Here is a 14,532-nt window from a genome sequence, read left to right as displayed (position 1 = left end):
GGTTTTTTTTACAGCATTTTTGTTCTTCTTTTCATATTTTGTTTACACATTGTAGATGGGCTTATATCTAAATCTTTTGGCAACACTGTTGCTTGTACCTTTCTACCACCCACATTCATATATATTTGTATGTGCATGTGTTTGCTTCCATTTATTAGTTGTTTCCATCTACAACTCACCGAAAATGCGTTGAGTTACCCACACAGGTGCCACCATTCATGCACTCGGCGGGATTGCAGGGATCCGACTCGTATTGACAGTTTTTGCCCGCATAGCCTGATACATACATATACATAAAATCTCTTACAAGAGGAATTACTAATGGGTGTAAGCCCCACTTACCGTATGGACACAAGCACTGATATGAGTTGCCCTCATGTCCCTGAGACAAGTCCACACAAATGCCATTGTTGGTGCAAGGACTAGGGTTGCAGGCGTCGATTTCCTCGCAATGCGGTCCGGCAAACCCGCTGCAGCACTGACACTCGTACTCCTCCATAGCAACATTGGAGTAGCAAATACCTTTGGAGGAGCATTCGGCGTTCTCGCCACAATTGTCGGTTTTTGTAGTCACCTTTAGGCGCACACACTGAGCGCCCCAGAGTTCAGAGACCACTGTGACAAAGGGATTTAAAAAATGGGGTTTCTAAATTAATTGAAGCAGCAAAAGAAAGCAATGGAAAAAAGAAGATGCGCTTGGTGGCCATTTACCTTACAGCTATATAGACCCAAAGTCCCAACTCACCAATTAACAAGTTGACTCCCTCGGTGAGGTCCTTGTCATAGAGCGTAACCAGTTTCCTGCCGTCGACCAGCAACGGTGTGATATCCAAAAGCACACCTTCGGTAACATCGCAATGTTCGTGGCCGGAACGTGTTACCTGGTAGACTTGTATGGCATGCGCCGCGCTTCACATGCAACAGTTAACAGATAAAATTAGAAAGATTGGGAAAATGGAGCGAACGTGAGAGCATATTGTAAGTAGGGTGCTGTGAGAGCGAACTTTCACTCGACTTGTTTAAATTATAAACATGACAAGCAAGGTTCGCAACTCACTGCGCTGTGTCTTTGTCTGTGTGCGTGTATGTGTGCTTAATTAATTGAAATTTATTTATAAGCAGACGCCATCGTTTTGTGTGCGGAAATTAAATAGCATAAAACGGAAATGAAATTAGTTCGAGCGCGCAAAAGTATGCAATACTTTAGCAGCGCCAACGACATCCACAACTATCGCAGAACACACAGTCAACAATTTTCCACGAAAGTTTCGCTGTTATGAAGACTCTCAATGCTCTTTTTGATGTTGGACTATGTGCTCATATTAAATTAATTGGCTGGCCCGCCAGCACAGACAATAAAAACGATGTCTGCATGTCAATGATGTGAACTTTCAGCAGCCATTAATGTGTCCACTCTGCAAAAGCTTTGCTAACTTTTGCATGAAAAGAAAAGTATGAAAGAAATTCGGCAATATTTGTTGAACTTTGATCATTTTTTCATTATGAAAGAGAAAGTAAATTACTTTATTACCTCTGTTTATTATTGGAAGAAGCTAAACGCAAGCATTTTGCAAAGTATAACGATCCGAAATTAATGTGAAATGCTTTCTAAGTACACGTTTATGTTCGCATGTAGGATACTCTTCCCCCAGTAGACCACTAGCGTGAACAAGTTTCAAAAGAAAAGTCTACTTTAAACAAACTGTTTTTAAATAAACAAATTTTGGTTCATTTTTTTAAAGGAATAGAAATTTAATTGAGCTTTTTTCTCATGAAAATGTTTTACCAATTCTATTATTGGTTTCCAAAACCCAATTTTTATTTAAGACCATATTTTTGTATCACCGTAGAGTATCTATTATAACCTACTATGAGGGCTATTTTTGCTTTCATTTCTTGGAAGAGAAAATTATGCATCAAGAGTTTGTTTCCCCGAATTGTTGTTTAAACCTTTAATATTGAAAGAAATGAAATGCTATTGCTTAGGATTTTAAAAAAAGTAAAAGCAACTACATTTTCTCAAAGCTTCTTAGCTTTTGTTAGCTTTGCACACAAAGCCGTGGATAAATTTAACAACTGATTGTGGTTGTGCACTTAATATGATAAAAAATGTACAACATTAAATTAAATTTGCTTAGCAAAAGGTAGACCCCATGTTTCTAAAGAACAACAAGTTTGTGTCATTTAATGCGGAGCGTCCCAAGGAGCTCGCAACAATGTGAAACTTTCACATTTTTCTGACACTCCGAGCTGACAACTTAGTTATGCCCACACACGCACCTAAGCACACACACGTGCGCGCTTATGCACTCGTAAATGCAAACACACACGCTGATATCTAACATTTGTAAACTTTACAATTTTCTTTTTTACAACACGTCGGCGCCAGGAAAGGGAAGAAGGAACGAACGAACAAACGTACGAATGAAAAACGAAAAATAAAAAACACATGAACTTGTTTGTGGCACAAAACTTTTCACTTCTTCCGCTTTTGCAATCTATTTGCGCCCACTTGCTTTGCTACACAATATTATGTGTGCGTTTGTTAACTTTATTCATATGCCTGCACCTCGCGGGGCAAGAGTCGCTCACACACCCGTTGCCACATACTGTACAGATACTATATACTTGTATGGCCAGACAGACACATATTAAATCGATAATAAAAACTTTTTTGACATCTCATTTTCATAGTTTGGTAACTTTTGCTGCGCGTGCTCTCAATTGTACGCTACACAGTTTTATTTTTTTATTTTCTGCTTAGGTGTGCCGCAGTCGTTGTGGCTTTCACTTTTGCATCCCCTCCCTGCTCGCTATTGTGCTGAGGTTTGTTGAGATGTACTAACTCAATTGTTTGTGGTCTTGTTAAAAAGAGAAAAGTTTTCCTTTTTGGCCCCCAATTTGGGCCGAAAGCAGCAAAAATTGAGCCTATTCCTGTGTGGGTCGTGATGAAATGCTTTTGGCCAAATTTGTTCATTGTAATAAAGTTGAAAATTTGTGCCGATGTCGAGCCTATCTGATGTGAGCTTAGGGCTTCCAATTGCCCCAGCCAGGTCGGTTGTTTTTGATGTTTCGCAGGGCAGGAGGGAAGAAGAAAATGAATTTTAATTTCAACTGATAAATGAAAACTTTTGTGTGTGTGTGTGTGTGTGCGTGTGCCTGTGTGTTTGCTTGTGGCGCCTATTCTGGTTGGCTTTGTGGCATCTTCAAAGCACAGATAAGGGGCACAAACTACAGTTATTTAGGTGCAGCGCTATAGAATATAAAATATAGCACTTGCCTGATAAAATTCGCAAATTAAAAATACCGAAAATGACCAAGCGCTGGTATAGAATAAAGGAACGCGATAATTGCCAAGGCTTTTTAACGGCAAAGGGTCGCAGCCGGCCAAAATACAAAATGACTAATGGTCAGCCGGTTTAAAAGGACCCAACTAGCTGAAATGGACGTAGCAGCAGGAAAAATCGAGCGTTTGTATGAAAATGCCGGCAAAAATGGCAAGGCACGCATTTATATGCGCCGTGGGTAAAGGATTTGCCAACGTTATACAATAAACAGAAAAAAATGAAAATAAAAATACGTGAGAAGCAAATAGGCAAACACACAGACACAGACACACGCACACACACACATACTCTCAAATATTTATAAAAGCAAACGAGAGTGTGCTCCGGCTAGGATGCAGCGAGGAAGAAAAACAATTTAATAAACTGTAAAAAAGGGCATGATAATGACAGAACGTGTTTGGACAAATGAAACAGCGCGCGCCAAAGGCTGCCGAGCACGGTTGGGGCTATAATGTGGAATGGGGCGCAAACTAAACACTGCGCCAAATGTGTAAACGTGCTGAAGAAAATCAATAAAGGTCCCTTAATGGATGTTATTATATAATAAGCTGTAGAGCAAACATGTCTCAGCGAGCATTAAAGCACATTAAATGCGAATAAAAAACGAAATATAAAAACGAAACTACGCGCAGACAGGCAGACAGGCAGTCAGGCGAGCATACTATGATTTAGTTTCAACCAGCAGATTCTTCCAATGCAGCTTTTCACGAAAATCTCTGCACGTCGATGTGCGAGTACGTATGTATGTATGTATGCGTGTCTGTAGAGAAGCAGACAGCAATGGTGGCTGCCACCTGCCATTTTTCCGTGTATTACGAATGTTTCAGGTTGGCGTGCGCCTCGCTGAGTTGCCAAACCAACCGTCCCCGCACTGTCTCCTGGCGGTGTGTTTGCTCGCCAGCGTATAATGCTCCTGATACATAATGACAGTATGCCTTGCAGCTAAGTCAGTTACTGTGATAAACTGCTTACTGCGCGCACATTGCAGCACTTGATGTGATGTGCTTAGTAACAATTTCGTAGCATACTTTTGTGCTAAGTCCCAAGAGCATACACAAGTAATTCGGACAAAGCTCGGGAGTATACTCGTAAATACAATCTGACTGTGTGTGTGTCACTGTGTGTGTGTCACTGTGTGTGTGTGAATGTGTGTGTGTGAATGTGTGTACATAGCTCAGATAAACTCTCAAGCTGAGATTTTCAAGTGCAACGAAAATACTTTGAATTAAATATTGTTAGCTTTTTCAAGGAAATCCTATGAAATGATTCAAAGTGAATTTTGGATAAAGCAAGGCATTGGGTAGAGCACTAATGGCTATAGAAGGAACATTCTATCTTTTTAAGTATGCTATTTAACTGAAATCATAAGTGCAGCAAGTCACATAACCTTTTAAGCTATGCTTTAATATATACCAAGTTTGCTCTTTATTATCTTTTTAATCTACAAGTATATCGATCTATGGATTAAAAAAGGAATTCTCTTCAAATTCTTTATGCTATTAAATCTCTTTTGGTTTCTTTTTATTCATCTGTCATCCTGCTGTCTGTTTCTTTGAGCTTTTCATATCATGTCTCTGCAAAGTACATTAGAAACATGAAAGCTTACCTGCTGGTGTTGTTCTGCTCGTGGTTTGGATACAGCATGGCATCGTTGATTTCCACAATTAAAATATCGCCGGATTGTATTTCCGCTTCGCCTCGCCAGGACACCACATTCGGCGAGCACTGCTCTCCAGCTTTGCAGTGTTCCGTTGTCTGTAGCATAAATGAAAAGGAAAACATTCATGAGGAAATTGCATAAACGTTTGTGGAGGCCACATTAGAAAGACGTCACAAATTCTGTGCACGGCTTAAAAAGTTAACATTTAAAAGGGGCTAAAATGTTTTTCGGTCGACTGTGGGAACCGCAAAAATAAAACAAGAGGGAATACGAAAAGGAGCCGGTCAGCAAACTGAATTATTAAACAACTTTTCTAATTCTACTTTTATAATGCTTAATGCATTTGTTGCGGTTCTTGTCGTTATTTCGGTTTTTGTTGTTGCTTCCGTCCCCTTTTTAGCATAGAGTCCAACAAATTTACATACTAACCACACGAAACCTAATAAACCCGCAAAAGGTTGTCGCTTGTCGGTTGAGTCTGAAGGAAATCCGACCAAAGCACAGGATATTAGCAAAGTTTATAACATCGCCCATATGCGTTTGCCTGTGTATGTATGTGTGTGTGTATGAGAGTGTTTGTGTGCCTAGATCTACTTTATGTTTCAAATTTTTATTAATTTGGGTTAAGCCACAGACAGAAAGCCGCACACTCACACTCACACACACACACTCACAAAAGAGACACAACACAATAAAAATGTTGCTTTGTGAATTTGTGAGGGTTTGGATTCAAATTTTAGCATATTTTTGTGAAATTCGAAACGGTTTAGTTTTTGTGTGAGCGGCTTCGTGTCTGTGGATTTGTCTGTGCTTAAATTTATGGCATTTTAATGGCTTCGTCTCGCATACAAATTTACATTGTGTATTATTTTTTAGTGCCAGGCCACAAAAAAAGCTCGCATATAAAAATATCACAAAATGTTTTTACAAATTTCTATTGGAATGCCAGTTTTTGGGCGGCGTGCTGAGTTTTATTTGCAGTCATTACTATGCGCATATTTTAAGCTTTCAAAAACGTAACAATAGAAAAATAAATACATACAATGACAAATAACAATTTGTGTGCACAAAAAATGCGAGCACAGCTTGGAAAAATTACAAAAATAATAGAAAACAACATTTGATTTTATTTTCATTTACATTTGTCGAGATATTCGTTAAAGATATACATGTTAGTAAATAAATTGGCGTATTTTTGTGTTCATTTTACTATCTCTTGAATCAAAATAACCCAATCAAGATGAAAGAAAATGAGTAATGCACTGGAATAGATAATATCAAATATTTTTAATTGAATTGGCTAACTTGGTATGCGAGTATATTTTAAATGTGGAAATGGAGAATAAAACTGAATAGTACAAGTATAATGTCTATAAAGTCAATTATTAGGAGCAGTAAGTATTGGCATTATTAACTCTCTAATTGTTAAAATACTTTTCCAAATAAATTTCAATAGGGAAAGCTTACATTAAAAAGGGCAATGCTGTATGAACATATGTTGTTAAATATAATCATATTACAAATGTCATATTTCAGTACATTGAACATTGAAAGCCCAACTCATAAGGATTAGAATATTTATTTGCTGTCGTTAGACTTGCCTTGCTTACTGAAAAACACATAAGCATATTTGTTTAGCTAATTGAAACTTTGGGTCGTCTCGTAATTGACTGAAGATTTCTCCTAGGAGCTGACAAAATATTTTCCTTGTCCATCTAGTGCCCACAAACAGAAATCAATAACTAACATAAATAAATGACGATGCCATTTAAGCAACCAACACACACACACACATATATTAAAAAAAGGGACAAACAAACATTTGACATTCCCAAATGAACCCTAAAAAATTTAATCCTTTGATAAGTTATCGAGTTACCAGGACCGCTCAACAAGCGGGCGCCTGCTATCGTTTGGCCGGGCGCAAAAAGGACAGCGCGGAAGTTATTGATAAGAGTTTTATTTGGCTATTTCCGTTACATGCTAAGCCCACCGATGTGGAAGTGTGTGAGAAGTTAGTGTGTGTGTATATGTGTGTGTGAACAGCAAACTGGACGGGTATGTAGAGTGTACAGCTTTGGGCCGTTGTCCTTTTTGCATACAGAGAATATACATATATATTAGGTTTGCAGGGAAAGGGACTACAAGGCCTTGTGCGCAGTCAGTGAAAGGATTTAATTTTCTTTATTACAAGGCATTTGTTGTTGTTAAATCAGAGCGCCAAACAGGAAAAAACACTATCGTCAGCAATACAAATAGTAGATACACTTGAATATAAATTTGGGATAACTTTTGAAATCACATTTACTCGTACATCTAGTCGAAGTAGTTGCCTGAATTTCAGATTCGATGTTCGACTGTGTTGAACACTAATTGAATATGCGTACTCATATAAAACTTGTTTCTATATTATTAAAATCAAGCAGAATATACTTCAAAGTATAATATTTATTCAGACTCAGCATACACGTTTGGTATAAAAACGGTTGCATTAATTTATATCGTATTTTTATTTTAGTTACTAAACCTTCAACGTTTAAATTAATTGAAGAAATGGTAATAAGTTTGGTTTGTTTTCATTTAAGAGTTATATTTTGATTTCCTATATGAATGAAATAAACATACAAATGTACAAACAAAAATTGAATGGTAAGCTTTACTTAATAATCAAATCAATGTTTTCAAGTACATAGAAATATCAATAAGGATATCAATTACAAATTAGAAGTAGTCAAAAGCTGTATTAAAAATTGTCAGAGTATCTCAAAAGTATATTCAAAACAGTTCAGAAGGGTTTCCCACACAATATACTTAAGGCTGGTGGCATGAATATAAATATTTTTTCGGCTCAAAACCAGTTTATAGCTGGTTGCTAACCAATCGAAGACGTTATTGCGCGTTTAGAGTCAGTATTTACATCAAAAAGCTCATAAATAAGTCAAATGTTTTTTAATGTGAATGTAATTTAAAATGTAATGGCAAATAAATAACAATTTTCAGATAGTTATAGAACTTAAACATCTTTATTTTTGATGTTTCTTGTGATGTGTTTTCTTTGCATCAGACTAAAAGAGAAAAATCCTTTGAAGGGTATAGAAAACTACAGTCTTAAAGCGTTATTTTTCCGTTTGAAACTTGAAGTCGTCTCGTGTATATTTCCATTTCATGAGCTCCTTATTTCTACGTAAATCAAGCTATTTAGCACACACACACACATTCATAGGTACATCGGTCGAATCGGTCGAAGAGTGTGCTTGTGCCAATGCCGGCCCTTGGCAAATGCTTAAAATCATTTTGGATTTAACCCTTTTCCAGTGAGCAACATTCAATGCCTTTATCCCTTGGCCGGCTACCTTTTGGCTTTTTCTTTGACTTACTTTGTTTTTCATTCTGTTTGCTGGCTGCCTTTTGACTGCCGGGAATGCTGTTTAATTAACATCAAATGTCCGTCCGTGCGCCTTTTATGTCGGCCGGCCAGTCTGTCTGTGTTTCTGTCGCTATCTGTCAGTTTTCTTGTATTTCTTTAGTTCTGTTCATGTTGTGCTTTGCATATTTATGTAGAATGGCATGGTAAATGGCAAATGATAAAGCGTGCCCCGAACCGCTTTGTTTTGTATATGTATGTACTTGTATATAAATATTGATTTTCCCTTTGCTTTTATTATTTTTATTATTACTTGTTTAGCTTGTTTTCTGTTTGCTTTTTTTCAAGAGGGGTGATGAATTTAATTAAAATGCTGCGGCCGCATTTTGTAAACTTTATAAAAATACATTAGGCAATACGCATAATGAGTTCCTCGTACCTTGCCAGCATTCGCATAAAATTAAACGCTGACTTTGGCCAACTTTTGAAGTGGACTTTGCTTTGGCCTTTTATGCAAACAAAACAATTAAGAAAAGCATTTTTTCTTTTCATTTCATTTGTATGTGTGCATAAGCAGGCTTCAGTGCTCAAAAGGTGCGTTTTAATTTCATTTCGACATTGTTTAGCTTTGGGCAATGGAATGCCTCAGGGATACACGTGACCCAAACTTTATCAGCATCTATGTATAGCTTCTAAATGGTATATGAAGCAGTATATATTCAGTAGATTGAGTAGGAGGAACTTAAAACACACGATTATTTATCTTGAGAATATTCCTCAGTGTCTTATTAGCTTTAGTTATGTAAGAAACAAATACTAATTTCTTTTTGGAGATGAAAAGAATTGTCTTCAATCATGTCAACTGCAAAAGATTCGAAGGAAAATAAGCTCATGCTGTTCTGCTAACTAATCCATTCGATTTAATTAATAATAACCCGACGCCACAGAATATCTAATTAAAGCCCATTGGCTTACTTTCATAAAATTTCTGGTCTGCCTAAGACTTTCTTTGCTGGCAACAACAATGGCAGCTAAACCACTAACTAAGCACTGCCAACTAATTAGCACAAAGCCAGTCTAAGCAGGAACATGCGCCAATGGACACATTATGTAAATCCTGGTTGGGCTTCAAATCCAGCCCAAAACGGCAAATACTAATTAGTGAACCCGCTTACAGACAACAGCATAGTACGCATACGCACCGTGTCCACCAGTAAGTTTATCAGGTAAGTCGACTATCTTTAAGGAAGCTGCTTTTCAATTGAAATGCTTTGCTTTGTCTTGCCTTTGCCTTTGTCTTCAACTTGTATGTGTTTCTCTTTATTCAGTTTTCTTTTGTAAGCTAATGATAAGAACTTAATAGGCACTAGATTGTTGCTAAAATACCACCGAAAGCAAAAGGTATGATGTCATAAATAACAAGTGTTGTATGTAAACAATGCTACCTTCATTTGCTTCTCTCTCCCTCTGTTTTTCTCTCTTTTCGAAGACTACAATGGATTGTTAGTCGATGGTGCGAATAGTGGGCTTTATTAATGTCAAATATAATAATAATGTCAAATATATATCTGTTTGAAGTATAGAAGTGATGCTGCTTTAATTGCAGAATTTTAAAATTATTTCAAGTAATGCGGTTATAAATGTTGCATTCAAAAAGCGCTTCAGTTGTAATATATATAGATTTATTTTATTTAGTTGGCTAAAAAAAAATTATTGAATTAAATTAAAATATTTATTGTTGCAAACAAACAGCTTTACGGAACTCAAAAATAAAAAAGGAAATTAATATCATTGATGAACATAAATTACAGTACATTACAGTGAATGACGAAAAGAGAGAAATGACTTCTTTTGAAATTAAATATTGCTTTCCAAATGCGACTTTAATGGGAACATTCGCTTCATAGCAATTTTATAGTAATTCAGTTATTCTACTCTTTGTACAATCAAATGGCTAACTTATTTATGAATCAAATTTAATTACGTATTTGTATTAACGAATTAATGCTGGTTCATTTGTTGAGTTTTTGTTTTTATGAGAAAAACTGAGAATGTAATGGCGGCAAATCGTCAACGATTTTTTGCTAGCCATATTCTGGCCTATTCTTATTCACGAAACTGTATTTTTGTTGATTATTATTATTACAAAATATTCATTTCATTTTGCTCCATTTAGTAAATGTTTTCGATTGAAATTATCATACACAACTGTTTATGAAACAGTTTTTATTACGATTTTATTCACTGTCTAGAAGTGGGGTAATGGGAGAAGCAATATGCCTGTCCAGGATTATTTAATGAGCTTTAATACTCAGAGAACATTTGATAATTGATGTTATTGGAAAGTGTCGCAACAGAATTTACACTCGGCTTTGTAGGCATAAATGAATAGATACGATGATCGATCGGTTACTTAATTCGATTTATTGGCTCTTGTGAGAAATGTTTTAATGGGCGTTTTAATAAACAATACAAAAGTTATTCAAAAGAAAACCACATTTCGAAGTCTCTATTCAGCTTTAATATTGCTCTGTCAAGTTAAATTTTATTTGTGGCAATAGTGTTATTTTTTGTTCATTTAAAATAAAAAATGGCTTAGCTTCTGGTTGTTCCATGCGCTGCTCGGGTGGCGTAAGTAGCATTTAAGCCGGTTTGGCAATAGTACCAACGTTTGTTTATAAACACAAGTAACAGATTTCTCACACATTCACACGTATACGAGTATGTTTATCCGTTTATCTTATTGCACTTACCACAATTGGCAGGAGGAGCTCGTGCGTTTCATTGCCACGCCACAAATGCGAATCCTGGGGCACATTTTGTATCTCACATTCAAGCGAATTGATTTTCTCTTGGAGGCGACTTAAAATGCGAGGCCGAGCAATTGGCTTTGAGGCTGATTTAGGCGGATTAGCCGTGTAGCGATGCGGTGGCAGCAGCGACGACAATATCGAGGAAGGCGAAGGAAAAGACGATGGTGATGGTGATGGCGATGGCGGGAGCTTTGAGCTCTTCGTAGAGACTTCAGCCATGGGCAATGCTGTGGATGTTGTTGTTGCTGCTGCTGCTGCTGCTGCAGTTGTTGTTGTTGTCTTTGTTGCTCTAGCATTTGCCTCAGCTGAAGTAATTTGGAGTTGAGAGCCAACCACCTCTAAATTGTCGAGGTCGGCGGGCGTTTTAGTTGCTTGCGGAGGCAAAATTGCCTTCAGCAATAATTTGGCGCGCTTAAGCTGCTTCTGATATTTCTTTGGTTTCAAAGTTGTGGTTACTGTGGGCGTCATCTCCAGCTTTTGAGTGTTAGCGGCTGTTGTTGTTGCTTCTGCTGCTGTTGCTGTTGTTGTTGTTGTTGGCAGCATTTTGGTTGTCGTGGCTGCAAAACTTTGGCTTGTGGGCGTCAAAGTCACGCGTCTAAACGTGTTGGCACCATCCCCTGTCTCTGTCTCTGCCTCAGCTTCAGCTTCAGCTTCTGTTGCTGCTGTTGTTGTTGTTGCCGGCGCTACTGTCTGCCAAGACAATGTGGTTGCTTTTGCTGCCTCTGCTGCTACCAACTTTGCTGGGTCACTTGTTCTAATGACTTGAAGTTTCTGCTGCCGTGAACTTTTCCGCAACTCTTCAGCGTTGAAAGTTGAAGCTGCCGCTGTGGCCGCCATTGCTGATGACTTTATAATGCCGCGTGTAGTGGGCTTCTCAGTTGTTATTGTTGTCGCCGTTTTCATTAACTTGCGTTTATTATGTAACAACATTTCATTATACAATTCCTTGCTATTATAGAATTTGGTGGTCGAGAACTCGGGATGGGCGGCAGCTGGCGCTCGCATTTCGGAGCCATCGCTGGCATCCGTATTAAACTTTGTATTGGCAAAATCGATGTGGGGCATGGCCATGACGTCACTGGCGCGATGCAGTGGAAACTCAAAGCTCTTCTTCACGCGTCTGTCGATATATGTGTCGCCAGCCGCCAATGGGGGCAGTGGAGGCAGTGGGCGTGGCGTCGACGGCTTTGAGGTGGACGTGGAGCTCTCTCGAAGCTGAAATTTGCGCTCGATTTCGGTAATCAAATCATCCTGATCGGCCAGTAATTTGCCCGTGAAATCATTGTCGCTGCCAGACGTTGCTGGCATTTCTGTTGCCATTGTCGTTGTCGTTGTTTTTGTTGTTGTTGTGAGTTGATTGACTGTCAGTTGTGGTGGCGCCTGCATTTCCACCTCATTGGGCATTAGGTTCTGTCGGTATTCCTGTGCATTTTCGGGCTGTGTGAAAACGGTGCGCTCCTTCAGCAATTGTTCATTCGAGTTGCGTAAAATTGGTTGGAAATCCTCCAGCTTCATGGGATATAAATCGACGATATTCAGTTTACTGGACGTTGGTTGTTGTGCCAACATGGCGCCATAGCGTGCACGCTCCTCCTCATTTAAATCCGCCAAAGTCTCGGCCACTTGGTACGAGGCAGCGGCTTGCATTTGTATCTGGGAGGTATCGGCATTCGTATCGCTGTCGGCACCGGAAGTGTAGGTGGAAGCATCTGCGAAGTCGCCGGAATTATTGGCGTCGTCTTCATCCTGCAAGGCAAGTATTGGTATTTCCGTTGTTGTTACCAACGCCGATAACTTAATGCGATGAAGCGTATCTTTGATGTTGCTTAGCGGCGGTATGGTGGGCGCTGAGCTTGTTGTGGGCATCATTAAATCGACACTATCAGCAGCTGTTGAGGCTGTTGTTGTTGTTGTTGGTGCCACCATGGCTGCCATTTCCGCTTTAGGCGCTGTTGCTGGCAACGCTTTGGCATTGCCGTTTTCTGTGAATGCTTCATTTCCGTTTGTCGCCGCAACATTCGCTGCGGTTGTTGTTGTTGTCGTTGTCGTTGTTGTGCTGGTGGTTGCCGTTGTTGTTGGCGTAGCCGTTGAGGTCGAGCTGGAACTGGAGCTGGAGCTGACGCTGACGCTAGAGCTTGTACTGGACATGCTCGTAGCTGTTGTTGTTGTTGTTGTAGCTGTTGGTGTGCCGCGTTGCATTTCCGGCCACATTTTTGCAGCCGTTTGGTTTTGCTTCACTTTGTCATTTGTTATGCCTGACAGCACACTTTCTGCTGCTGCTGCTGATGATGCTGTTGTTGTTGTTGCTGTTGTAGTGCCTACTGCCGCTGCCACTTCTGTAGTTGCCGTTTCAGCTGCTAGTATTGCTGTTGTTCTCCCGTCCTGACCCAGCACGATGGGCGCAATTACGAATGTTAAAATGCATATTTTTGCAAATTTTGTTAGCATTTTCGCAAAATGGCCGCCGCCTTTGGCTGCTCTGCTTAGTTTGCAATGGTTATGTTGGTTTGTTGCTATTTTTCTGTTGTTGCTGTTGTTGTTGTTGCTCTGGCTGTTGTTATACTTGTACTTATTGTTGTGGCTGCTTGTTCCTTGCCCAGACGCTACACATTGCGACTGCTGCAACGGAATAGAAAAAATAAAAGTTGTGAGCTGTGCGAAATATGAAAAAACCGGCACATAAATTTGTTATTAAAATTTATTGTTGCATGTGATTTATACGCTATTGTAATTGCGATTTTACTCATGCATTATTTTTGCTCTATCGCTCGGATTCGTTTCCTCGTGTTTCTTCTCAGCTGCGCGGGCACACAATATGTAATAGAAACGGTTTTGATGGACGTTCAGAAATGGAAACAATTTTTCATGTACACGTACTTTTATTAAAGGAATTTAATGCACATGATGTAAGGGTTGATTTATAATTTTTAAATGTAGATCTATAAAGCTTCAATATCTAAGTAAGTTCTTTTTCTATTGTGTGATGAAATTTCTAATTTTCAAGGCAATGATGAAGTGCTTCGTTATCAATAGCTGATGCAGAAAACCGGAATTCATTTGCAGTTTATTGAAGCGTAAATGCATCTTATGATAAAGCCAAGGCCTACATCGATTTTCTGCCAAACGAAAGCATGTTGGCTTCGTTTAATTAACTGGGCGCTCAATAAAGTCAGTCAACAAAGTTCATTTGACTTTGAAGATGCAGTGTCTGTGGAGACTTAGATGAATGACATAATTGCGTGCTCAGGTAAGTAGAAAGCCGATTTGAAAATGCAGTATGTAGGAATTGTTGATTTAACAAGGGAGATAGTTCAAATTCTTTGTGTGTGAATAATTGACTCAGTTTTG

General features: G+C 38.7%; 1 protein-coding gene across 1 annotated transcript in view; it reads right to left on the bottom strand.

The window, feature by feature from the left end:
- Positions 1 to 14,532, bottom strand: part of LOC115631633 (mucin-5AC) — a 33,466-nt gene that overhangs the window by 12,029 nt on the left and 6,905 nt on the right. Inside the window, exons 2-6 of the mRNA XM_030528442.1 lie at positions 11,125 to 13,803; positions 4,954 to 5,102; positions 746 to 909; positions 343 to 615; positions 180 to 276 (exon numbers count right to left, since the gene is read on the bottom strand). Coding sequence (XP_030384302.1) covers positions 180 to 276; positions 343 to 615; positions 746 to 909; positions 4,954 to 5,102; positions 11,125 to 13,632 — 3,191 coding nt within the window. The 5' untranslated portion in view covers positions 13,633 to 13,803. The remainder of the gene's footprint in view (positions 1 to 179; positions 277 to 342; positions 616 to 745; positions 910 to 4,953; positions 5,103 to 11,124; positions 13,804 to 14,532) is intronic.

The sequence above is a fragment of the Scaptodrosophila lebanonensis genome, unplaced genomic scaffold (genome assembly GCF_003285725.1).
Source record: "Scaptodrosophila lebanonensis strain 11010-0011.00,11010-0021.00 unplaced genomic scaffold, SlebRS2 tig00001412-arrow-pilon, whole genome shotgun sequence".
In the NCBI taxonomy this organism is placed as follows: Eukaryota; Metazoa; Arthropoda; class Insecta; order Diptera; family Drosophilidae; genus Scaptodrosophila; species Scaptodrosophila lebanonensis.
The sequence above is the reverse complement of the archived record's forward strand: the minus strand, read 5'-3'. Positions and strand labels throughout refer to the sequence as shown.